This window comes from Danio rerio, chromosome 22, assembly GCF_049306965.1.
Source record: "Danio rerio strain Tuebingen ecotype United States chromosome 22, GRCz12tu, whole genome shotgun sequence".
NCBI classification, from domain to species: domain Eukaryota; kingdom Metazoa; phylum Chordata; class Actinopteri; order Cypriniformes; family Danionidae; genus Danio; species Danio rerio.
Window position 1 is genome coordinate 40,750,880 of NC_133197.1, and position 24,184 is coordinate 40,775,063.

At 38.8% G+C, this 24,184-nt stretch overlaps 1 protein-coding gene across 4 annotated transcripts in view; it reads right to left on the reverse strand.

Annotated features, from left to right (window-relative positions):
• Window positions 1-24,184, reverse strand: part of si:ch211-126j24.1 — a 94,499-nt gene that overhangs the window by 41,681 nt on the left and 28,634 nt on the right. For all 4 annotated transcript variants that reach the window (XM_009296536.5, XM_009296534.5, XM_009296535.5 and 1 more), the window contains exons 2-6: window positions 17,861-17,948; window positions 10,684-10,773; window positions 6,085-6,210; window positions 4,890-5,052; window positions 790-881 (exon numbers count right to left, since the gene is read on the reverse strand). In XM_009296536.5, coding sequence (XP_009294811.2) covers window positions 790-881; window positions 4,890-5,052; window positions 6,085-6,210; window positions 10,684-10,773; window positions 17,861-17,948 — 559 coding nt within the window. The remainder of the gene's footprint in view (window positions 1-789; window positions 882-4,889; window positions 5,053-6,084; window positions 6,211-10,683; window positions 10,774-17,860; window positions 17,949-24,184) is intronic.

Here is a 24,184-nt window from a genome sequence, read left to right on the forward strand (position 1 = left end):
CTGATTTAGTGGGAAAACACACACATTTTTTTATTTTTTTAATAAAGATTTGCTTTAAAACTATTTTTAAGTTCAGTTCTAATCTCCAGCAAAGGAATAAATGAACAATAATAATGAAGTGTGCTCAGAAAACTGAGTTATATCCAAACACACGTCCTGTTCTTATCCACATATGCTGATGCAGACGTCTCCAAAACCCCACAGCTGGACACTTCTACACTTGCATTTATTAAAACAGATATAAATCTGCATATAATCAATAATACTGATAATAATAATCACATCATACAGATGCAGACGATCATGAATAAACTGAAAAAGCCCCCCGAGGTGAAGAAGGCATTGAGGCAGTGCTGTTTATATTAATGTAGAAAATCATCATTTCTAGATCATTTTAATCTATTAATTCTTTTCATCTGTAAAGATATCTGTGTGATGCTGATCATCCTGTGTGTATTCAGCTGTGTGTGAGTGTTTAAACCTGCATGGGTGCATAACTAACACACTGCGCTGGACTTTAGAGCAGCTTTTAGTTGGTCAATGGCACAGTCTATTTCAGTTCTTCACTCTTTTTAGAGATAACTTACTTAATTTAGTATGATTTAATTAACTTAAATACTTAGTATTATTTTTAAAAAGCTGTTTCAAAGAAAACATTTATATACAAAAACTAATAACAGGTTTATCTTGGAAATGCAAAATCTTGTCAGATTATAATGACAGCAGGTATGGGGGAAACAGAATCAGAGTTTTTCACAATGATGAAGAGATGTTGGAAGAAACCCAGACCTGGCCTTGAACAGCATCATCACTGGCCTCTTGCTCTGACGAATAACTATCATCGTCATCCTCGGAGTAGTTATCCATATCTGGAGAACGGTCTGAAAGAGGGAAAAAGACATTTAATGACGAACGCTACGGCAGAAAAAGCTCAGATCAGGGGAAAATCCAAAGCACTGTAAGTTTCTTGAGTCCTCTAAAGCATAAAAATAGCATAATATGTTTGCAGATATTTCAGAAACATGCTAAGAGAACAGTCTTCTTTATCTGAAACACAATGCTGAAGTCAGTTATTCTGCGTTGTGAATGTGTGTTGGGAGTTTGCCAGTTTAACCAGTTATATTCCAGCACTCTGGGTTGCCAGTTGATGGAAAACAGTGTAAAAAAGCATAATATAAAAGCAGCGAATATAAAAATAGCATAATATTTGCAGATATTTGTCAGGGTTCTGCCACTCTGGTCATGTAAATTCTTGTTTTGGTGGCAGAATCCGGTCACTAGTCATGTCTAATCCTGTCCTGTTGTGCTCGGCTCAAGTTTTCTTGGGTCGAGCACTTGTTTCTGTCATTGTGTCTCCGTGCGTGTGCGCTCCCGCTTGATGCGGCCGCGCAGTCTCTGCGTCCCTCCCTCCGCGCTCTTGTACTCGTGTTTGTGTTTTCGTCTGTCTGCAGCGTGGTGTTTCATTCCCAGCGTCTCAGTCTAGTTGGTTTCGGTTTTGGTCGGCGCTGGGATGAAGCATGCACGCTGCGTGTGTGAGCGCACGGTGAGTGTTTTCATTCATCGTGTGCTCGTGTCTTGCGTCTGTTGTCAAAGCACGTTGCTCTGTGTTCACATTGTGGTCACGTGCTTTTGTCGTGTGCTTCAGTGTTGTGCTTGTGTTGTCATGAACATGCGGTTAATGAGTTCTCTCATTGGCTGCATGTTCTTGTCCTGTTTTATGTGAGCGCATGGCTTGTCTCGTCTCCGTCATGCGCTCTCTCGTCTATTGTCTTGTCCCACCCACCTTGTTATCCTGTTTGTAATTATTATTTCACCTGTCCGCCTGTCTGTTCATTGGTTTGTCTATCCTATTTATTCTCCTAGTGTGCTCTGTTCTGTGCTATCCACCCCCATAGCGTGACAATATTTCAGAAACATGCTGAGAGAACACTGAAACACAATGCTGAAGTCAGTTATTCTGCGTTGTGAATATGTGTTGGGAATGTCTGTCTATGTTTTGCTCTCTATAACCAGCCCACTGCCAGTTTACCCCATTATATTCCAGCACTAAGGGTTGCCAGTTGATGGAAAACAGCGTATTTCATGAAGGATGCATCAATTTATGCAGGCGCAGTTGAGAATGTGACTTTTAGAGAACAGTAGCAGCCTACAAAATAGCATATTTATGTTGCGTTTACATCAGACCCTGAAGAATTTACATATTATGCGCGAGTCATTTACATGTTTAGTCAATGCAAATGCGTGAATAGACATCTTGCGGTAAGATATGCGCGAATGAGGCGGTGCAAATGATGCAATTTGCGCAAATGAAGCGGAAGAGTTGGAAAAATCTGAATTTCAGCAGACTCTCGCGCCGCGTTTATCAGAAGCTTTCTCTTGTAGGGTCGTGCTTATGATGTAGCGTCTGCTGTTGGTGTCTCAGGGTAAATCTTCCTGCCGGCTCTGGATAACAGTAGATCAAACTGGTCTCGGCTCAGTCTGAAGCACCGCTGAAAGCCTCCATCATCCAGGTTCAGTCTCTGAAGGAGTTGATGAGCTCACAGCGCTGGTGCACCTCTAAAAAGGATCTCGTGGACTCCAAACAAATGAACGCTGTTATTCAGTCTTAATAAAGCACGTAAACACAGTTATTCCCGCAATAAAATCCATGTTAGCCATTTAGCAACAAAGCTAGAGTCACCAGGCAGACAGAAGCCCTGACCATCTATTGTGAAGTGGATTTGGCGCACGAATGAAGTGAGTAAACTCAACATGTTCACGCGTCTATTTACGCACGAATAGCGCAATTTATCCGCGCATAGCGCATCTGGTGAGAACACAGCATAATGCTGTCTTTACGCCAGACGCGAAGGCGCACCAAGCGCGAGTGATTTACATGTTAGGTCAATGCAAACGCTCTGAAATGCAAAATCTGAGCTTCAGCGGACATTCGCGCCGTGTTAACCAATCAGGAGCTTGCTCTTGTGGGGGCGTGATTGTGACGTATCGCCTGTTGTTGGTGTCCTGGGGAAAATCGTCCACCCGACACTGACAACAGTGCCTCAAACTGGACTGGGCACCGCTGAAAGCCTCCATCATCCAGGGTCAGGGTCAGACGTTCCGCGTCTGGGGTGAACACAGCATTAGAGTTATAAAAATCCACATGAAGTGGTTTTCATTTTGCTAGAGGTACTAATTTTAGCAGATTAAACATTTGCTGAGCAGCAAGGCTCCATCATCAGGCACACGTGCTCCTATTTGACGTCAATCTGGCAACCTGAGATTGCATCAAGTTTTCGCCGAGCTAAAAAAATCCCTCTTCAGTATCTTGAATTTTGACAGCAATAATAAATCAATTCTTCATACTGCAGCTTTAAATGAATTCTTTCAAACGCTGCGATTGTTTTACTCCAGTTTGAGCTGCTTCCCTTTTAATGTATCAGTGCTCTCTCTTTGTGTTCTGATATGACGGAAGGAAAGATGTCTGGTGCGAGACACTTTTCATCTTTATTGCAGCTTAATGCACTCAGACTGGCCATTAGCATCTTGTAGTCAATATAATGAGTGTACAACAGCAGCCACTGGGGGAATACTGAAACTGGATATATGAGGTGGTTTGGTGAAGTGGTTAAAGATTCGTCATGTTATGTTGCGCTTCGTCCCATTAAGAGTCAATCCCATTACTATAACTCATCCCTACCACTTCTTGAGTATCTTTGGTTATGAGCAAACAGTGCTCTGGAGTAGTGTTTAACTGCACACGACACTCTAGGCTAGTGTTTAACAGCAGACGACGCTCTAGGCTAGTGTTTATCAGCAGACCACGCTCTAGGCTAGTGTTTATTAGCAGATGTTGCTCTAGGCTAGTGTTTATTAGCAGATGTTGCTCTATGCTAGTGTTTATTAGCAGATGTTGCTCTAGGCTAGTGTTTAACAGCAGATGTTGCTCTAGGCTTGTGCTTATTAGCAGATGTTGCTCTAGGCTAGTGTTTATTAGCAGATGTTGCTCTAGGCTAGTGTTTAACAGCAGATGTTGCTCTAGGCTAGTGTTTAACAGCAGATGTTGCTCTAGGCTAGTGTTTAACAGCAGATGTTGCTCTAGGCTAGTGCTTATTAGCAGATGTTGCTCTAGGCTAGTGTTTATTAGCAGATGTTGCTCTAGGCTAGTGTTTAACAGCAGATGTTGCTCTAGGCTAGTGTTTAACAGCAGATGTTGCTCTAGGCTAGTGTTTATTAGCAGATGTTGCTCTAGGCTAGTGTTTAACAGCAGATGTTGCTCTAGGCTAGTGTTTAACAGCAGATGTTGCTCTAGGCTAGTGTTTAAAAGCAGACGGTGCTCTAGAATACTGTGTAACAGCAGATGGCGCTGTAGGCTAGTGTTTAACAGCAGACGGTGCTCTAGGCTAGTGTTTAACAGCAGATGGTGCTCTAGGCTAGTGTGTAACAGCAGATGGCGCTTTAGGCTAGTGTTTAACAGCAGACGGTGCTCTAGACTAGTGTTTAACAGCAGACGGCGCTCTAGGCTAGTGTTTAACAGCAGACGGTGCTCTAGACTAGTGTGTAACAGCAGACAGTGCTCTAGACTAGTGTGTAACAGCAGACAGTGCTCTAGACTAGTGTTTAACAGCAGATGTTGCTCTAGGCTAGTGTTTAACAGCAGGTGGCGCTCTAGGTTTTTGCAATGCTGTTTTACTGTACCATGTGAGCTACTGAGCAAACTGGACTAGTTGTCCATTGGAATAGTAAAATTGTGAAGATGCAGTACTATTGGGAGAGTACAGAATTTCAGTGTCCTTATCACTTCTGATAAGATGTGTTCATGTGTTTTGGTGTGCGTCGACTTCTGAATTGTATGGATATTTGTTTAATAATGCGATTAATTACACAGAATGAGCATTAGTGTGATTGACCTGATGTTTTGGCCTTGGTTTCGGGCTGTCCACTGCCGTCCTCCGGGTCGATTGGTTGACTGGATAGTGAATAAACACTGAGCTCTGCTGCTCGCACCGGCGCCTCCTTCACATTACTGTGCAGACCCAAAATCTGCCCTCCGTCTGTGGGATGCTGCATCACCTTCAGCACAAAACACACACATAAATCACACATAAATCACACTCTTTTTTAAAGCATGACTGCGCATTCATGCAGATTCTTACAATCACAGTTAGAATATGTAATATGACGATGAGTTCACTGTACTCAAATGGCCTCCACAGTCACCAGAGCTCAATCCAATAGAGCAGCTTTGGGATGTGGTGGAACGGGAGATTGGCATGATGGATGTGCAGCCGACAAATCTGCAGCAACTGTGTGATGCTATCATGGAGCAAAATCTCTGAGGAATATTTCCAGAACCTTGCTGAATCTACGCCATGAAGGATTAAAGCAGTCCTGAAGTTAAAAGAGGGTCCAAACTACTAGTAAGGTGTACCTAATAAAGTGGCCAGTGAGTGTACATCAATATCTTTAAAATAATCACAATAAGAATAAATGAAATAATGTTTAATATATATCAATATATTTAAAAAAAAACAATTAGAATGCACAAAAATAAATGTACTCTAAGTCACAGCAAAAGATTAAATCAAACAATTCAATAGAACTTACTTATCTAAATAAACAATCATGATTACAATTAAGAGTTTTTCTAATTAATAATTAAAAAAATCCACATTTAAGATTTGAAAACCACCACAAGTGCACATCCAAAACATATGCATTCATTTTCTTGTCGGCTTAGACCCTTTATTAATCCGAGGTCGCCACAGCGGAATGAACCGTCAACTTATCCATCACGTTTTTACGCAGCGGATGCCCTTCCAGCCGCAACCCATCTCTGGGAAACACACACTCATACACTACGGACAATTTAGCCTACCCAATTCACCTGTACTGCATGTGTTTGGACTGTGGGGGAAATCGGAGCACCCGGAGGAAACCCATGCGAAAGCAGGGAGAACATGCAAACTCCACACAGAAACGCCAACAATATTGGCATACATTGACCTCATTTGAAGCCAAAGTCATAGGTCAAAATAAAGAGGTCTCCGCCTGTCCGAATGAAACATTGTGTGTGTGTCTGTGTGTGTGTGTGTGCTTTCATACCTCAGCCATATTAATAACCCCCACGGCGAGCGTCTTGTAGCCCAGAATAGTCCTGTTTTTGTAGCGTTTCCTGCGCTGAAGCATGATCTGCAGCCGGTTGGCGTCTCGCTTCAGGAAGTGTGGATACTACAGACAGGATTTGGAAGAGGAGAGAGTGTTTTAAGAGTCCATTTGTTGCTGGAGATTTCATCATTTTCATAATCACTGCTGTTTATTTGAGGAAGTCTCACGAGTTCCTGTCAGAGACGGCGGTTTTTGGAGAAAGAGTTCTTGGAAGGACATGGCTGAAGTCAGAATTGGGATCCCACTGGGATTTTTAGTTTCTACTTTATTTCCCAAATGATGTTGAACAGATTCAGGAAATGTTCACAGTATGTCTGATAATAATTAAAAAATATAATAAAAAGATTATAAAATACATTACAAACAGAAACGCTGCTTTATTCGCACATCGTTTATGTGTTATTCCAGTTTTGCACATAAATTTAATCGATATTTTTGGATGGAAACGGCTATTGATTACATTTCAGTCACACAGAACAAAGTCTCGTACGAGAACGGCTCGTCCTTTATTAATACAAAATTAGCTTAAATTCACTGACCTTCGACATGTACTGTAACTAGATTAATGGGATTATTATTCTTTCTAAACACTATTGTTTACTTCTGATATATTCAAAATGTCAAATAAGCCTCAATCACCTGATCAATAATAGAAGCAGACACACAAGTGCACCTTTACATCTATTTCAAGAGTTCACACTTCGCTCATGATTTAGACATAGCTAGTTAGGCATGTTGTCCCGGGAGAGAGCCCTGAGCTCAAGGGATCCTAATAGAATAAGGCTGTAACATAAACAAATGTGGAAAAGGTGAAGCGAATACTTTCTAAAAATGCTTTGAAGCGATACACTCTGGTCAAATTGGCTCCCCTTTGGTTGTGTTGGGGGCTGTTTTTGCCCTGTTGACTTCCATTATATTCATATTTTAATTGCAAAGCCATGACAGCCTATAATCATGCATTCTTGACTGTTGCTGGTTTTCCCTGTTGGGAAGAGGTGAATTGTGCAATTTTTATTTTTGATCATCAGTTGCAGTGCAAATATAAGCTATGGAGTATAGCAGAGGTGGGACCAAGTCATTGTTTGGCAAGTCACAAGTAAGTCTCAATTCATTGCCCTCAAGTCCCGAGTCAAGTCCCGAGTCAAGACAGGCAAGTCCCGAGTCAAGTCCCGAGTCAAAGGCAACAAGTCTCAAGTCAAGTCCAAAGTCTTGCAGTTTGATTTTCAAGTCTTTTCGAGTCTTTTTAACAGAAAAATAAAATATATACAGATTAGGTATGGTTGTAAGATCTGTATTAATTAAACAAACCTTTTATATGAAAGAACATTGCTCAGATATATAAAAATACAAAGGCAATTTTCTGAAAAAGTACTGAACAGTGCTGCGTCTCGTCTCCACAGCATAATGCACAAGAACGAGTTCCACCAAAAAAAGACTCCATTTTGCCTCACATCACACAGAAATTGCAGGTCTACTGCTGTCTAATTCATTAAGTTTAGTTGTGCTATGTTATGTCTTCGGTGATCAACTTGTGATTAACCAAAATTACATAACCTCAATGTGGTAGCAGTAGACCAACTCCTGTATATGCTGCAAAGTTAAATTGAGTGAAATTGGAATTTTGTCAATTGAATCTCGTGTGTGCTAAAGAGATGGAGTTGCAAATCCGTCTAGCAGCAATGTAAAATGGTAGCACATATTGTTAATGAAGTAGGCTACTTCATACAAACAATAACGTTGTTTTCTTCACATAACGTTGAAGAGCTTTGCTCTCTACCTTGTGTGATGCTCGTGCACGGATTTCCTCTGTTTGTGGACAAAACTGATTGCTGAGTTCTCAAATATACGCTGCTCACGCGCAAATTTTCTCTCACTCTCAAATATGCACTGCTCACACACACATTTTCTTGAGCGCTCTCAGAGATTATATGCAGACTCACAATTTGTGTCGTGTTCCCTCTTCCTTTCATGCTTTTTGATATGATTCATATTGCTGCACTGTTTAATAACAATACCCAAAATACTAAAATAGACTTACATATTAAATGTTTAATCTAATAAACCATAACATTTTTGGTTGTTTTATATGATGAGATATTTTCAGTTTCAAACACTTAAAGACAGAGAATAGACCAGTGGTGCCCCCCTGAAAATTTGCTTAGGGGGGCCAGAAGAGGCCAGCTACGCCAGTGGCACCAATCAATCCACAATAATTTAGTGGCTGCTATTTATTTATTGAAATATTGCATTGTATTGCATTTATGTAAGTAGATTTAAATAAATAATATCAACAGCAAAATCATATCGGGGTGGCCACAGGGGTGGCTAGAGTTTACACAGGGGTAACACCCCTTGTAAAGGGGTTTACACCACTATAAGGCACCCCTGGAATAGATGTTGGATGTAAAGAATACATTTTATTTTAAAAGAATTTAAACAAAAACTAATGCAAGCAGAAATGTAACTGTGATAAAAATAAGGAAACACTTGATAAGGTATTATAGCCTACTTTACTATCCACTCTTCAAATAAATCTCACTATCAATCTCATTTTATCATGGCAGCTAAAATAAAGTAAACTAGTGTCTGCTGGCTTCCACTTTACTGATGAGATTGTGGAGGACATTTTCCATGTCATCCTCTTCATTTTGAGGAAAGCTGTTCCACAGGGCCCCTGAACACGTATATTGGCATGTACTGTGTTTTGAACAGTAGCCTACTACAGTAAAGAACTTCAATTGATCAGTTGTGGTAATACTATAGTTGCTATGGTAACACAAGTGTAATATAAACAAATTACCCAGTGCTGTATTATTTTACAATATAGGGTATTTTATACTACAAATCACTACACTTTACTGTAGTAAAACTACACTTTGTATTTTATTTTATCTGTTCACTATTGTTAATACTACTGTATTATGAAGCATTCATTAACAAGTCGTAAATAATACTAGCCTAAAACATAAGTATAATACAAGTATACAACAAGTATAATACTCAAAAACACTAGAATTTATTAAAGAATTTACCTTAACCTTTTAGTTTTTTGTGTATTGTTAATAAATAGTAAAGCAAGAAAGAAACCATATCAACATTCTTGGAATAACCCTTCGCTAAGCCTCGCCCTCCTTAGTTACTGTTGCTACGCCTGTTAGAAAATTATAAAAATAATCTAATAACCTAAGAAACTGATGGATTTGTGCCGAATATTAGCATCATTGACCCATAACAGTGTACAGTACCTATTACTGTCAGCATGTTTGTGTGCTCTTTATCCAGTTTTTATTCAAATTTGCAGTTAAGTGGAAGAAAAAAAAATTGAAATGCAAATCAAAGTATAAATAATAGAAGTGAACAAATAGATTTTTCCTACAAGCAAATATTAGTGTATGTATTTATACGTTACAATAGCGAGGGTTTAAACTAAGCAGTGCTCATAATATCGAGTGGAAAAAAAGAAAAAGACCGCTGGGAAACATAACCTGCTTTGTTTTTTTTTGTTTTTTTTTTTGTTTTTTTTATAAGAAACACAGGTTAGATCTGTTTAGGATAAGAGGAGTGTGAGTTATTGCCAACTATCACTGAATGTGAATATCGAAAACAAAACCAACTTAGCTTAACTCCTTTACCGCCCCTCACACAGATTGATCCACGCTGGCATTTCTCCTCTTGGGCTTTGGTTTTGAAAAGGGGAAAAAATCCCACCACCCAGTCCAAACTTTTAGGATAGCGGGTGTCAGATTTGCACAATCCAATTGCGCAACGATTTGGCTTGTTTCCCTCGCTCGAAAGCTTGACAGAGCCTCTGCCCGTAGCTACGATTGGTAAGCCGCGATTGGTGGGTGGCGGTTTTTGGGCGTGGCTTAGTGAAGGGTCAGTTTAAAACGAGGATCCCGTGAGAGCAAAAGCACTTAAGGTATGAGACGCCATCGTAGACAAAAGTCAAGCGAACGCAAAGAGACTGAATGCACGAGAGAGAGAGAGAGAGAGAGAGAGAGAGAGAGAGAGAGAGAGAGAGAGAGAGAGAGAGAGACTAGGCGAGTATTGGCTCGATCTCAAGTTCAAATTCAAATTCTCTCTGCGTTCGCTTGACTTTTGTCCACTCCGGCGCCTCATAGTAGTCACGTTGGATACTGTCGAATCAAAACAATCTACCGTGCTTTGATTGGATGTCATGCCGAAAGCGCGCATGCTGTCACACACACACACGCGCGCACGCGCATGCTGTCACACACACGCACACACAAACGGAGAGAGAGAGAGAGCGGTCCATGTCATGATGTCAACATACTTTTTTATCGTTGGGCTTTTCATGGGAAGCAGCAAGTCTTTACAAGTCAATAGGGGCAAGTCCTAGTCAAAGTCCGAGTCATTTATGCTCAAGTCCAAGTCGAGTTCCAAGTCTTTTTATATTTTGTCAAGTCGAGTCTAAAGTCATCAAATTCATGACTCGAGTCTGACTCGAGTCCAAGTCACATGACTCGAGTCCACACCTCTGGAGTATAGTGTGTGTGTGTGTGTGCGTATGCGTACCTGCAGCGAGAAAGAAAGCTCCAGGTCTGTCTCCATCAATCCGCTCGGGGGAAGCATGTACTCGTTGGACCTCAGGATGCGTTTCGAGCCCTGAAAATCAGAGAAACAGAGCTGAAAATAAAACATGCACTAGCTACGTTTCCATCCACCTATTTATTGCGCATTTTAGATATGATGCGCATACATTTTAAAAATACACATAAAAAACACGCGCATAACTGAGTAGGATAAACTTTTAACCTCGCGAAAATAGAAATGCTTTAAGTTTCTGCCAACTCGACTCTACATCATAACTTTTCAATCCAGATGGATGGGGCAACCATTACTGCATCCAAAATGTTGAAAAGCCTTGGAGTAACGATTGATGACCAACTAAACTTCTCTGAGCACATCTCTAGAACTGCTCGATCTTGCAGATTCACACTCTACAACATCAGAAAGATCCGACCCTTCCTATCTGAACATGCAGCTCAACTCCTTGTTCAAGCTCTCGTTCTATCCAGACTGGATTACTGCAACTCTCTACTAGCCGGGCTTCCAGCTAACTCTATCAAACCTCTTCAGATGCTTCAGAACGCAGCAGCAGGAGTGCTCTTTAATGAACCTAAAAGAGCACAAGTCACTCCGCTGCTCATCCATTTGCACTGGCTGCCAGTTGCTGCTCGCATCAAATTCAAAGCTCTGATGTTTGCTTACAAAGCGATTTCTGGCTTTGCTCCTTCTCACTTCTGCAGATGTATGTGTCCTCCAGAAACTTGCGTTCTGTGAATGAACGTCGCCTCGTGGTTCCATCCCAAAGAGGGAAGAAATCACTTTCGCGAACTCTCGCATTCAATCTGCCCAGTTGGTGGAATGAACTCCCTAACTGCATCAGAACAGCAGAGTCACTCGCTGTCTTCAAGAAACCACTAAAAACTCAACTATTTAGTCTCCACTTCCCTTCCTAATCAGAAATTGCCTCTCTGGCTCCACCGCTAACTGTACTACTACTACTACTACAAAAAAAAAAACTTACATTACTAATGTTTTGCTTCTTAGACTTTACACACCTGAAACTTGGCTACAGCACTTATTCATTGTTGCTCTTATAGTTGTGTAAATTGCTTCCTTGTCCATTTGTAAGTCACTTTGGATAAAAGCGTCTGCTATGTTATTCGTTAAGAAAAGATGCTTATGTGCCTTTTTATACAGCGTATGTCAACTTCTGCTTTAACTGTGTGTGGCCAAATATAAGTAGAACCGTTCTCACAAAGCAGACAGCTTTAATCCGATCACAGAAAACACTGGAAGTGTCCAGCTGTAAACACACTCCGAGTGTGAGATTGATTGATCAGAGTATTTCAGAAACTGTTGCTGACATTTTTATGAATAACAATGTCTAGAGAATGATCCTAATATAATAAAAGAAAATTAAGAGTCCATTCAATTTGCACACAACCGATCAAGCTACTGTCCACAGCACGACCTGCAGATGTGAAGAAGCTCTTCAAAAGCCATTGATGACGTCTATCAAGGTTTCTGAGAGGAAGCGCATTCATTACGTGTTTTCTTGAGCACAGACGCTCTCAATGCGCAGTAAATGAAGGTTGGGTTTTATGAATGCCCCGGCCTTCAATGTGTGAATTCAAGCGGACACTTCATCCCGCAGAAATAGTCTCTCTGCACATTATTACGATCGCTCTGCGAGTCTCAAACACTAGCTTTACTTTCGGCGTCTGATCAACACACTGTAAACCAGATTAAACCTTCAGCGATCCATCTGGAGGAGACGAGTGGGCGAAAACAAGTGCACCTGATGTAACCTAAGCGGATGTGCTCTAATCCCTGCAGAATGACTGACACAATCGCCTCCTGATGGGAATGAAATATATAAAGGTGTAAGAATGAGGCTTGTGAGCTGCGGATCTGCACCCACACACTGCTGTAAATATCAGCGCTTCATTATTATTATTATTATACAATTAAATGCATTCACTGTAGCACAAACACATTTCTTTCTGTGTAATGGGTTATCCCACTCTTATCAAAATGTCAAATTTGCTGAGTTTTACTGACTAAACACTGACTTTAATGAAGAGAACAACAGGAACTGCTTTGCTTTGCATAGAATTACGATTGTTTGAGCTTAAATATAATGTCTAATAAATCGAATAGTGATTATCAGAGCAACAGGAATAAAATGTCCCTGGAAAATGACCTGAACATAGCAATATGAGAGAAATAATGAGGTTAAAACAGAACACTGTATAGAAGAATAAGAAATACGCTAATTAAATGTAGCGTAATAAATGTGGCGCTATTGATAATTAGTGGGCATTAATATTGCACACAGTTCATTAGTAAACAATGCACTAATTAACATTAATTAACACATTTGTTACTAATTAGCCCAAATTACTAATACATTAAAAAAGTTGCATTTGTTTATTTTGTTATTAATGTTAACTAAAATGGATTCGTGTTTTATTTAATCGTTGTGAGAAAATTCACCGCGTTTTTGTAAATTTGTTTGCACTGTGAGAATATGCAGAGCGTTTTTTAAATATGCGTTTGTGTTCTAAGAAAATGCAGCATGTTTTATTTATTTGTTTGCTTTCTTAGAAAATGCAGTGCGTTTTTGTAAATTGTCTGTTTTGTGAGAAAATGTAGCCCGTTTTATTAATTTGTTTGCTTTTGTTAGAAAAGTCAAGGCGTTTTCGTAAATTGTTTGTGTTGTGAAAAAAATGCAGAGCGTTTTCTAATATTGCTTGCGTTGTGAGAAATAGCAGCAAGTTTTCGTAAATTCTTTGCGTTGAAAGAAAATGCAGCAGTTTTTTAAAAATTGTTTGCGTTGTAAGAAAATGCAGCGCGTTTCTTTTATTTGTTTTCGGAAATTGTTTGCATTGTAAGAAAATGTGGCACGTCTTTGAAAATAGTTTGCATCGTGAGAAAATGCAGCGCGTTTTTGTAAAATTGTTTGCGTTGTGAGAAAATGCAGCGCATTCTTGTAAATGGTTTGTGTTGTGGAAAATGCAGTATGTTTTCGTAAAGTGTTTGCTTTGTGAGAAAATGTGGCGCATCTTTTAAAATTGTTTGCATCGTGAGAAAATGCTGCGTGTTTTTGTAAAATTGTTTGAGTTGTGAGAAAATGCAGCGCATTCTCGTAAATTGTTTGTGTTGTGGAAAATGCAGCACGTTTTTGTAAATTGTTTGCTTTGTGAGAATATGTGGCGCATCTTTTAAAATTATTTGCATTGTGAGAAAATGTAGCATGTTTAAAAAAAGTGTTTTAGTTGTGTGAAAACGCAGCATGTTATATTAATTTATTTGCGTTATGTAAAAATGCAGCGTTTTTCATTAATTGTTTGCATTGTAAGAAAATCCAGAGCGTTTTTTTAAATTGTTTGCATTGTGAAAATTTTAGAGCGTTTTGTTAATTGTTTGCATTGTGAAACATTTAAAGCGTTTTTCATAAATTGTTTGCATTGTAATAAAATCCAGAGCGTTTTTTTTAATTGTTTGCATTGTGAAACTTTTAGAGCGTTTTGTAAATTGTTTGCATTGTGAAACATTTAAAGCGTTTTTCATAAATTGTTTGCATTGTGAAAAATTGAAAGCGTTTTTCGTAAATTGTTTGCATTGTGAAAATTTTAGAGCATTTTTGGGAAATTGTTTGACATAAACTCAAACATGTCTGCAACCAGTGGCATTTTCTGCCATTCAGAATCAAACCTACAGCCACATTATCATCCAGACACATCCAAACATGAAATATCTTTGGTGTCGTGAGATTTCTCAGTAATATGGGATGTATTTCAGTTGCGTTAGTAAAGCCGTCCCAAACCCAAAAATGTGTGGCCTGAGTGACCTGCAAGGAATGCTGAGAGCCTCCAAGTGCTCTGAAAAACCCCCTCAGTGTTTCCCACAATGCACCTCTTCGCCCCCCACATGCCATCTTATTGCGTTCATTCCCATCTTCCCACTGAGCAAAGCTGTCGCCGTGGCAACAGCCCGCAGTTACCAGGGTGTCTGGTGTAAAGTGGAGCGCGAGGGATGAAGAACAGAGCGACACACAAACAGCAGAGAGGCAGAGTTATGGAGGATTATTCATGTTATTATAATAATACCATTACTGTACAGCGATGATCACTGTTCTTACAGTACTATGAGCCGTGGGGTTGGGGTACAACCTAATAAAATACAATTAATGGCTAATTTATTAAATAATTTGAACATATTTTACATTACTGTGAGGGGTTGAGTGGGGGTAGACATTGCTAAAATACATTTAAATGGTTAATTTAATAAATTATTTTAATATGTTTACATTACTGTAAGAGGCAGGGTTGGGTAGACATCAATAATATACATTTATTGGGTAATTTATTACATTATTCTCATTATAACTGCTGATTTTACATTACAGTGAGGGTTTGGGTTGAGGTATATATTAATTAAATACAATTACTGGGTAATTTAATAAATAATGCATTCACACATTTACATTGAGTCGTTTAGCAGATGATTTTTGACTTGCAATTGAGATTTAAATAATATACCTACTCATAATTACTGTTTTTATATTACTGTGAGGGGTTTGGGTTGGGGTAGACGTTAATAAGATACACTTTAATTGTTCATTTAATAAATAAATGTAATATATTTTACATTACAGTGAGTAATAGGGTTGGGTGGTTATTAATAAAATAAGTTTTAATGGTTAATTTAATCAATAATTTAATTATTTCTTGTTTGACATTACTGTAAGGGTTGAGTTTAAGGTTAGGTTTGAGGTATACTTTAATGAAATTAAATTAATGTCATTGGCTTTGATGCATTGTTAGACTTTCATATTTCATTTAGTGTTTGCCTCATTGACTTCCATTATAAGCACATGTGATGGTGTATAAATACACAGTCTTTGTTTTTGTTTACTCCATGTAGTTCTGAGAGCTGAGATGCATATTTAGATTTTCTTAGACCCTTCAAGGAAAGTGCGTAAAGGTCACTCTCACACACTCACAGACGCACACACACACACTTTAATTTGCTGTTATATAAATTACAGAAACTAAGCTTTTACTAAAGGGTTAATGGTGGCAACTGATGATCAACAGTAAAAATTACAAATCTGACCTCTTCCCAACAGGGAAAACCACCAACAATCAAAAGTGCATGATTATATGGTGTCGTGGCTTTGTATTTAAAATATATGGTTATAATGGAAGTCAATGGGGCAGAATAAGCCACCAACAGTAAAATAAAGGGGAAAAGCAATGCATCAAAGACAAAGTTGTTTCAAATGTGCAAAACTTTGATAAATAGTTAAAAATCCAGCCCACAATTACTTTAATATTGAAAATACATAATTTTGTGTGGTTTTTCTTCACTAAATCAATGACATCACTTATAAATTAAGCAGTTAAAATGCTGTAATTTTCTAAACAATTGTGTAGTTTTGATCAGGACTGATGGTGAAAACCAAAAAAAGACTCGAAACCACCCCAGAGAGGATGAAAACATCTCTAACAGTACTTAAGGGTTAATCAAATACATTGCAATGGTGAAACATCGTCAGTATTGGGGAGGGTACTTTGGAAATGTAATAGATTACAGATTACAAATTACTCTATTTAAAAAGTAATGTTACACTACTTTTCGATTACTTTATAAAAGTAAAGTAACTAATTACATTTGATTACTTTTTGATTACTTTTATGTTTCTAATGGACATTTTCAAGCATTATACTGAGGACATGTTCCCCCCGGGGTTTATGCCTGTGGGTGCGCAGCAAATCAAAAGCATCAGAAAAGCAGCTCTTTAATAAATGGCTTTAGCAGAAGGCCTCGTGCATATCAAAAACAGGCAGAGCAACAGATTAATATTCAACATATCCCATATTTTTAAATAATATTTTTAGATGTAACCCATTTGTAATCTTAAACAATTTTACAAGTAACTGTAATTTAATTACACTTTTTTTTTCAGTAACAAATTACTGTTACTTTTATTTTGTAATTAAATCAAGTAACGCCGTTACGTGTAACTAGTCCCCAACAATGTACATCGCAATAATTCAACAAATCATTTTTATTTTTCTTGTTTAATTGCTGTTTTTACATTTGTGAACAGATAGACGTTATTAAAATACAACTAATGGCTAATTTAATAAATAATATAAATAGTTTTGTTATAATTACTGTAAGTGTTGGGGTAGGCATTATTACATTTTATTTTAATGTGTAATTTAATAAATAATATAAACATTTTTGTTATAATTACTGTAAGTGTTGGGGTAGGCATTATTACATTTTATTTTAATGTGTAATTTAATAAATAATATAAATAGTTTTGTTATAATTACTGTAAGTGTTGGGGTAGGCATTATTACATTTTATTTTAATGTGTAATTTAATAAATAATATAAATAGTTTTGTTATAATTACTGTAAGTGTTGGGGTAGGCATTATTACATTTTATTTTAATGTGTAATTTAATAAATAATATAAATATTTTTGTTATAATTACTGTAAGTGTTGGGGTAGGCATTATTACATTTTATTTTAATGTGTAATTTAATAAATAATATAAATAGTTTTGTTATAATTACTGTAAGTGTTGGGGTAGGCATTATTACATTTTATTTTAATGTGTAATTTAATAAATAATATAAATAGTTTTGTTATAATTACTGTAAGTGTTGGGGTAGGCATTATTACATTTTATTTTAATGTGTAATTTAATAAATAATATAAATATTTTTGTTATAATTACTGTAAGTGTTGGGGTAGGCATTATTACATTTTATTTTAATGTGTAATTTAATAAATAATATAAACATTTTTGTTATAATTACTGTAAGTGTTGGGGTAGGCATTATTACATTTTATTTTAATGTGTAATTTAATAAATAATATAAATAGTTTTGTTATAATTACTGTAAGTGTTGGGGTAGGCATTATTACATTTTATTTTAATGTGTAATTTAATAAATAATATAAATTATTCTGATTATCTTCCAGCTGTCTCCCAGATGGTTGCGGCTGGAAGGGCATCCGCTGCGTAAAAACGTGCTGGATAAGTTGGCGGTTCATTCCGCTGTGGCGACCCCAGATTAATAAAGGGACTAAGCCGAAAATAAAATGAATGAATCTACCAGCTGCAGCTGTATCCCTTCTAGCTTCACTCGGGCTTTACCTGTATTTTGACGGCAATCACAACAGAACTGAGTTCCCGGTCCAGCTCTTTCAGGACGATCAGCTTCTTCAGCGTCAGACTGCACAACCTGAGAGAAACACACACAGAGAGAGGGAAATACAGGGCTGTTAGATATTCTCACACATAAAACACCTGTGTGGAGAGATATATTAAAGACGAAGCTACAAAAACAAACAATAAACACAAACTCCCATATTAATACAGGTGTAACACTTCATGGTCTGTATGTTGAATTCACTTGCTGATATAATATCAACGCTGATATATGTCTGTCGTACTTAAAACAGTAAATGTTGAACAGTTGAATACCAGCCAGGCTGTTTTTTATTAGCTGTTTTCTAAGGGGAGGAGCTAATATATGCCAAACTATGCCAACAAATGATCATTTGAAAGCACTTAATACGACTTAAACCCTCAGATGTTTTTAATATCTTGATTTTTTATTAGCGTAGGTGCATTAATAAAGCTATTCTTTGCATTATATCATGCTTGCGTCAAATTACAAGTTAAAAGTCTTGTGAAGTGCTTTAAAATGTGTATTTCTTTAATCGATGTGTGACGTCATCTCCACTTAAGAATGAAGAGAGGGGGCGGGGCATGTAGTTGCTCCTCCCCTTTAAAAGAGTCAGCCAATAGCGTTTAGTTTAGCATCGCTGACAGTGGAAGTGGTTGAGATCAAGCACATCAAATGAACAGCCAATGAGAAGAAAGGGGCGGGGCATGTCAGACACTAGACAGCATTTAATTGGCTTAATCAGAAACTAAGCATGATGTGACGTTTACAAAACCGTTTAGATCTATTTAGGGGGAAGTGACCAGCAACTTTGCGTGTTTTGCCTCAGTTTATATCTTCTAAATGTGAATTTTGTCAGCAATTTGGTGCGCACTAGATTATAAACATCCTAAAAATGAATAATACTGATACTGAAATACCTGGATGAGTCTGAGTTATTCAGTGGTGGTTATCTGGGAATAACAAAGGCAAGAATGCTGCAACTGACCAATCAGAATCAAGTATTCCAGACAGACGTGTAATATATATGCATATATATAATGGCCAGACTAATGTCAACACAACTGATGTTTGCGGCCTAAAAGGGTTAATCAAATCAATAAATTAACTGCAATCCAAGTAGTGCTGAAAGCTCTCCTGCAGTTCTTAATGTGTGTGTGTGTGTGTGTGTGTGTGTGTGTGTGTGTGTGTGTGTCTTCTGGCAGCTCATTATTCCTCCTCCATAACTGAACGTTTACTGGATCAATTAAGCCTCCGGCCAGACAGGAAGATGAACCCATCCACATCCTGTGACATCATCACACCCTTGGGCCACACATAAAGCCAGGAGGACGTCCAGTGGACCTCACAATATTGTCTAATACTTTTAGATGTGAGGGCGGCGCAGTGGCGCAGTAGGTAGTGCTGTCGCCTCACAGCAAGAAGGTCGCTGGTTCGAACCTCGGCTCAGTTGGCGTTTCTGTGTGGAGTTTGCATGTTCTCCCTGCCTACGAGAGGGTGTTATCCGGATGCTCCGGTTTCCCCAACAGTCCAAACACATGCGCTATAGGGGATAAAAATTGTCCGTAGTTTATGAGTGTGAATGAGTGTGTGTGGGTGTTTCCCAGAGATGGGTTGCAGCTGGAAGGGCATTTGCTGTGTGAAACTGTAGCGACCCCAGATTAATAAAGGGACTAAGCTGAAAATGAATGAATGCATGAACTTCAGGTGTGTTGCTGAGGAAAGGAAATACGTTTGCAGTCGCGCTTTAATTTGAATATGTCCGGAAATGGAAACGGAAGAAGCGAATATTTGACAGAAGCCTTTGAACTTCAGATATCACTTTCATCCTGGAGATTTCTTCATGTCCCAGTAACCGAGAATAAGATTCACACACACACACACACACACACACACTCGTTTATTTCTCTGTCCTGTATGACTCAGCCTCTCCGAGGACTGAAATATCTCACTCTTCCTTTTCTCTCAGTATTTTCACTCCTTCCCTCTCTGTAAACCAGGCTCTGGTCTCTAACACACACACATGATCAACATCACACACACACAATTCTGTGATCAACCCATTATCTACTTATGGCTACAACTTAGTCATGATGTAAAACTGAACATCTTTGGCTACTTCACCTTTGAGGATGTGTAAGATATGGGTTGTTTTTCCATTTTTACTCCTCCGTTTTGCTCATCGAACAACCAAATGACCAGAGAAGTATCACATTGCATTCATGCGAGTATATAGTGTAAGTGATTAACATGTTAAGTCAATGCAAAGACACAAACAGACATCCTGCGGTGCGATTCGCACGAATGTGGCGGCAAGAATGAGGCGATTTGTGTGAATGAAGCAATGCGAGTTAAGCGTTTTGCACATATCGCTCCAGTTCGAATCTCAGAACTTCAGTGGACATTCACATCGTGTTAACCAATCAGGAGCTTGCTCCTAGGGCCATGATTATGATATAGCGTGTGTTGTTGGTGACCTGAGGGGAAATCCTCTTGCCGACACCAGACAACACCTCATCAAACTGGGCCCGGCTCAGTCTGAAGCAAGGGTATGATAGTTTTAGATTTTTCATTAGTTTTAGTTTCTATTTTGTATTGACTTTTTGTTTTCAAATTTACTCAGTTTTAATTAGTTTTAGAGGCAGATTTACTACTGTTTATTAGTTTCTATATTTTGAAATGACTTCGTTTTAGTGTGGTTTTTATTAGTTTCAGTGTTTTTTTTTCCTAAATAAGGATATTTGTTAGGTACAAGATTCAAAATCAACAGGATAAATACTGTATAATAAAAACTCAGCCATATATTTTTTGAAACCTGTATTCAGAGGACACAAGAACACTATCCAATGCCATACCCATCCTCAAACTCAAATACAGCAGCCTTCAGTACAATATGTGTGCAAGGCTGCTCTGAGGTTAGACACACAGTAGTGATGGGAAGTGCAGATCTTTAATGCGGATGTCAGGACTCAACATTATGCAGTCAGCAATAGTCATTTCAGTCAGTTAAAACATCACCATGATCTGAAAAATGTCTTACAGTAAAGTTCTGCAACCCAACTGAATCATGATGCACTTATTTAAATTTCATTACGTTTGTCTGTTATGAAATAAACTTACGTTTTTCACCAGATCTTCTCATTTAAGCTCTCGGTTTACCCGCGCTGCTGTTGTTCAAGTTTAGTTCAGTCCCAGCAGGCTGCCATGAGCTGTTTGTGTTTGGTTCACTGAATCACGCATGCGCAGTGTTATCGGTTCACCGCTTCTCGGTGTAACTTTACTAGTGTAATAACTGAATGAGAGTATATTTTGGATTATTTAGAGTCATACGGGCGTATTAGGCTTGTTTAAAATGTAGTTTGTGGATAAGTGCTTACTGGAGACACGAATCTTTTTAAATGATTCAGTTCGATTTGGGGAAGTAGTTCAACCGGTTCACTTAGAAGATCCGATTAAAAAGATTCGTTCGCGATCGCGATACAGAAATACAACCCATTATTGGGCACAAACGTGTTAAAGTAGTTTAAAGTGTCTGTATTTAATGCTGTCACCGTGCTGCTGTCATGTCCACGCGTTGTTTTTGTCGCGGGAGCAACAGCGAGGATGAAGGAGAACCGGCTCGATCTGGCCAATGGCTGCAGGAGACACTGAGATGCGAAAGGGTCAAACACAAACACCTGCAGCGGGAGTTATGTTTACTTCTAAAAGGCTTACAGTAAGATATTGTATTAAACACATTCACAAATACGAAAACTAAGGAGGTTTTTGCTATAATTGTAGTCAGTTTCAGGTAGTTTTGTATGTACACAATACAGTTATTTCTGTTTTTTTAAAAACTCATTTTTATTTTTTATTACAGTTAACGACAATTATTTTACATTTTAGTTATAGTTTTTTTCGTTTGTTTTCGTTAACTATAATAACCTTGGTGGAGGTATGTGGGGAATTATGCAATTTAGATTATGAAAATATAACAGTTTGAAATATTTATAATTATCAGCCTATATATATCGGCTATCGGCTAGTCTGAAGAGTTATCGGTTATCAATATCGGCCACAAAATTCATATCGGTGCACCCCTAATTTGATTTGAAGGTGCCTTTCATGACACTCAAGGTCACCTTACAGGACAGCTAGAACATTCATTCATTTTTTTGTCGGCTTAGTTCCTTTATTAATCTGGGGTCGCCACAGCGGAATGAACCGCCAACCCATCCAGCAAGATTTTACGCAGCGGATGCCCTTCCAGCCGCAACCCATCTCTGGGAAACATCCACAAACAAACACTACTGACAATTCAGCCTACGCAATTCACCTGTACCGCATGTGTTTGGACTGTGGGGGAAACCGGAGCACCCGGAGGAAATCCACACGAAGGCAGGGAGAACATGCAAACTCCACACAGAAACGCCAACTGAGCCGAGGTTCGAACCAGCGACCCAGCGACCTTCTTGCTGTGAGGCAACAGCACTACCTACTGCGCCACTGCCTCGCCCACAGCTAGAACAATGAGTTCAAATAAAAACACAATAACAGTCTATAGAATACAATACAAACTTTAAGAAATGCAGTAGCGTCATCTAAGTCACTCAGTTTGGATTTAAATTGTCAAAGAGAGTCTAAATTACGAAGATCAGGAGGAAGTGATTTCCAAAGCTGAGGAAAAGTTATGAACAAGATTAGTAAGGTATGGAGGAGCGAGATTGTGCAGGATTAATTCACATTTGGATTTTTTACAGCTTTAAAAACATTAACTTCATCTTAGTTTCCCAGTGCTGGGTTGCAGATGGAAGGGCATCTGCTGTGGAAAACAAATGCTGGATAAGTTGGTGGTTCATTCCGCTGTGGCGACCCCTGATGAAAATTAATGAATGAACTTGTAGAACCGGCTACTAATGCTAAATGCAGTTCTCCACAATGCACAGCTCTATCTGTAGTCACACCAGCCTCCCGTGATCTTCATTCAGGGCTCTGATGGAGAGCAGGCAGAGAAACATTTCTGCTGCTTCAGCTCAACACACAAGCAAACTGAAGCCATTCAGCAGCGGCCATTGAAAGGCCCTGTGGCATGAAAAGCCCCTGGAACAGCCTGAACATTCCAGTCCAGAAATCATGAAAACACACACACACACACACACACACACACACACACACACACACACACACACACACACACACAAACAGAGGTGCTTTCACTATTCTGGCTCCGACTGTCAGGATCCAGTGTCAGGCTTACATAAGATCTCGACCGCCGCTGATCCAGCATCTCCTCAACAATATTACAACAACACATATTTTCAATTATTAAAGAGACAGTTCACCCTAAACTGAACATTCTGTCATCATTTACTCACCCTTCACTTATCACAAATCGTTTGAGTTATTACTCATTATTTCAAATCATTATTAAACTTTGTAAGCCAGACAGAGTTGACAATAACAGAGTTGATGAAAACAGAGTTGACAGTAATGCCCGATTCACACGGGGCTTCAGCGTCAACGCTTAACAGAGGGCGTGTCTGAAGTTGGGGCTGACACGGTTGTCATAGCAGCGTCAGCCAATGAAATTATTCTTTAATCGGCTGCTGTCTGAGCTAGTGTATTTGCATAAAGCAATCTGATTGGCTGACATGTCTGTCTTAAAAAGTTGAGAAATTCCCAACTTCTGCAGCAAGCAACGCCACTGAAGCGGCATAGATGGATCCACAATGCAGTTCGGCAATGCCTGACGTCACCCAATCAAAGTAAATGGAAATCATTGACGCTGACGCCCCGTGTGAATGGGGTGTAACATACGATACCAGAGTGGAAAGTATCAGAGTTGATGATAACAGAGTTGATGATAACAGAGTTGATGATAACAGAGTTGACACTATGGGAGTTGACGATAACAGAGTTGACACTATCGGAGTTGACGATAACAGAGTTGACAGTAACAAAGTTGACGATAACAGAGTCGACACTAACAGAGTCGACGATAACAGAGTTGACAGTAACAGAGTTGACACTATCTGAGTTGACGATAACAGAGTTGACAGTAACAGAGTTGACGATAACAGAGTTGACACTATCTGAGTTGACGATAACAGAGTTGACAGTAACAGAGTTGACAGTAACAGAGTTGATGATAACAGAGTTGACGATAACAGAGTTGACGATAACAGAGTTGACACTATCGAAGTGGACAATAACAGAGTTGACACTATAGGAGTTGACGATAACAGAGTTGACACTATCGGAGTTGACGATAACAGAGTTGACAGTAACAAAGTTGACGATAACAGAGTCGA